General features: G+C 47.7%; 1 protein-coding gene across 1 annotated transcript; it reads right to left on the reverse strand.

The window, feature by feature from the left end:
- Window positions 1-369: 369 nt before the first annotated feature.
- On the reverse strand, window positions 370-1,670 carry LOC105058482 (cytidine deaminase 1-like). Its single transcript, XM_010941469.4, has one exon. The coding sequence runs from the start codon at window positions 1,626-1,628 to the stop codon at window positions 633-635; it is 996 nt and encodes a 331-aa protein (XP_010939771.1). The 5' UTR covers window positions 1,629-1,670; the 3' UTR covers window positions 370-632.
- Window positions 1,671-2,928: the final 1,258 nt, after the last annotated feature.

Raw genomic sequence — 2,928 nt, forward strand, 5'->3', positions numbered from 1 at the left:
AAACTATAAAGCCAAGCAAAGTTGGAGGAATCTGCCTGCTAGTAATGCAGTCGTTTGGTTGCATTCTTACACGATATGCATTTCACCAATCAGCATTCGGAGATCCAAACATCGGTATGATTATTTTTTTACCATGTAATTATCCTCCATCTAAAAATAAATAAATAAATCATGCAACAGTTTGCCACTGCTCTTCTTAATATGGACGCCAAACACCTTCTATTTTTAACTGACTAATAAAATAACTTTACACTTAGATCTTTGTACATCTAGCATAATTGTCATTATTCTTACCTAATCATTGCAGCCATCGGAACACATTATATATTTGTGATAGGCTGTAAGTGGACAACAATTTAAACAGTAATGTTCGCAAAAGCAGGAAATAGTTTCTCTGTTAATCCATCTTAATGCAGGACACCTGACACCAAAACCAAACGACCTCCCTTAATTAGAGAATATTGGAGTCTAAATAGTGATGGAGACTATTTTTTGTTTAGTTTAAAGATATCGGTATAACAGTACAATATCTAGAACCGCTTGATTATAATTCCTTTAATCCCAGCTGTCCATTTTCTGTCGTTGTCCTTATCCCCAGAGGGAAACGGACCGCGGCCTTAGGAAAGCGCCGTCTAGGCGGCGGCGGAGGAATGGAAGCGGTAGACCTTTAGGTGGGCCCGCGGCGCCACCACCGACAGGAAGACCCTGGCCGTCGCCTCGTGCGACACCGCCACTCCCTCTGGCTCCACCAGCGCCGCTGCCACGAACCCATATCCCTCACCTGCTCTTCCGCCACCGCCTCCCGCCGCCACGTACGCCACCATCGCCGCCTGCACCGGCCCTAGGCTTGGGTTGTACGCCGCTGACTCCTCGTACGACCCAGCGTACACCCTCCCCTCCGAGTCCGCCACCGCGAACCCTGCCGGGCACTTGCTGTAGGGCGCGTGCGACGCCCTCGCCGCACCCGCCGCCGCCGCCCGCAGCCGCTCCTGCAAAGCTCCCCCGATCCCGTTACAGATTCCCCCGCAGCCCGCGGCCTCGGTCTCCTCCTCGTCGTCTAGAAGGGCGATCTTGTTGTCGTGGGGCTCAAGAAGGAGAGGATGGTCCTTGTGGAGGAGATCGGGGGGGCCGAAGGGGCGCGGGAGGAAGGAGGAGAGGGGGAGGAAGGCGGAGCCGGGGCCGTCGGAGGTGACGAGGATCTGCATCTCCGCCGCCCCACGGAGCTCCTGGAGGAACTGGCGGCAGTGGCCGCAGGGGGCGGAGGAGACGGCGATGCACCGAATTCCGGTCTCGCCGTGGACGGCGGCGTTGGTGACCAGGAACTGCTCGGCGTGGATGGAGTGGTGGAGCGGCAGCCCGGGGAACTCCATGTTCACCCCGACGTAGATCCGGCCGCTCGTCCCCAATCCGACGGCCCCCACATGAAAGTTCGAGATGGGCGGCCGGGCCAGCCTCAGGGCTGCGGGAACCAGCGCCACCAGCAGCTCCGGCGCCACGGCGACGCCCCATTCCTTCATCATCGCCGCCGCCGCCTCCGCCTCGATCACGAACGCGATCTCCGCCGTCGATCTGGCGGCCTTCTCCTTCATCTCGAGGCAAGAAGAAGGGGAAAAATTTGACCGTGGCATAAGGCAATCGGAATTCCCCCAAGCGCGGAAGGAGGAGATTTCGGTGTCGGGGGTAGCGGGTATTTAAAGGTTTTGAAGCTAGAGGGCCTAAGAAAATTATAAATATTATATTAAATTAAATAAATTTATACATAAATTTAAATTTTTAGATGTAAATTAAATAATTATCTATTTATATTTATATCTGGAGAGTTATCTATCCATATGTATATTTATTTTAATATTGATATAGAAATAGAGAAAGTACTTAGTTGGAAGGAGTGGGAGTCTTGAATCAGAATCGAAATAGGTTTCTTATTCCAACCGTTTGATTGAGAGGAGTCCCATTCCAATTCTGATTTTGAAGTAGAACGAAAATAACTCAATATAAATAGAACTCAATCCCTATTCTCCTCTATGAATTCAATTTTTCATTCCAATTCTGATTTCGATTCTGATTCCGGACACGAATCAAACACTTCATGGATTTGACCATTCCGATTTCGATTCCAAACCATTTCGATTTTTATTCTTATTCGGATTCCGATTACAAACCAAACATCTTCGTATAATAATTAAATTCTTAAATTTCTAACTACATCTAAATAAATTTAAATATAAAAATAAAAATAAATTTAGACGGATATTATACAATCTTTTTCGTCACTTATTCTTCTCATGCAAGCACTAAAAACAATTGCCAATTTGATTGCTTTTGGTACATTCTTAAGTAACAAACTAATCATCCTAAGCTAGATTAGGTCCGGCACGGGCCGGATAATTTCTCATCTGAACAGAATGGTTGCATGAGATCCATACATTGCCACCTCTGGTGAAACTGCATGGTGAGGAGATCTGCTTTATCTGTTGCATAGTAAGGGGGATTGGTCCAATCGGCATCACACCTATGTAGTGAACATGGTTGGTTTGGTGATGATGGGGAGCATGTTTCGTACATGGGGAGTGTTAGTGCTCGCTTTCCAGCCAATATAACTGAAATGGACTCTTAATTTATCATTCAACCAATGTGGTTGCCATGCGGTACGCACTTAGCTCGAAAGAGAAGGTGCGTGCTAGGAAGCACTTTGTAAGGTTGCTTTGCTCCCATTTAGAAACGAACTGGATTCTTGGTATTGTAGTTGGATTCTGTGGTGGTTGTGCTGCATGGTTGGTGAGTGGAGAAGTTAGGACCGCTCATTTTCCCCACCGGACGTTGGGTGGACATGTACTTGTGGCTTGTGGGGCTTAGAGAATACCTACCCAGATACTGATTCAAGCTAAATTAGACTAAGAGTCTGCCAACACGTCTCAATTCATACCA

Source organism: Elaeis guineensis, chromosome 2 (assembly GCF_000442705.2).
Source record: "Elaeis guineensis isolate ETL-2024a chromosome 2, EG11, whole genome shotgun sequence".
NCBI classification, from domain to species: domain Eukaryota; kingdom Viridiplantae; phylum Streptophyta; class Magnoliopsida; order Arecales; family Arecaceae; genus Elaeis; species Elaeis guineensis.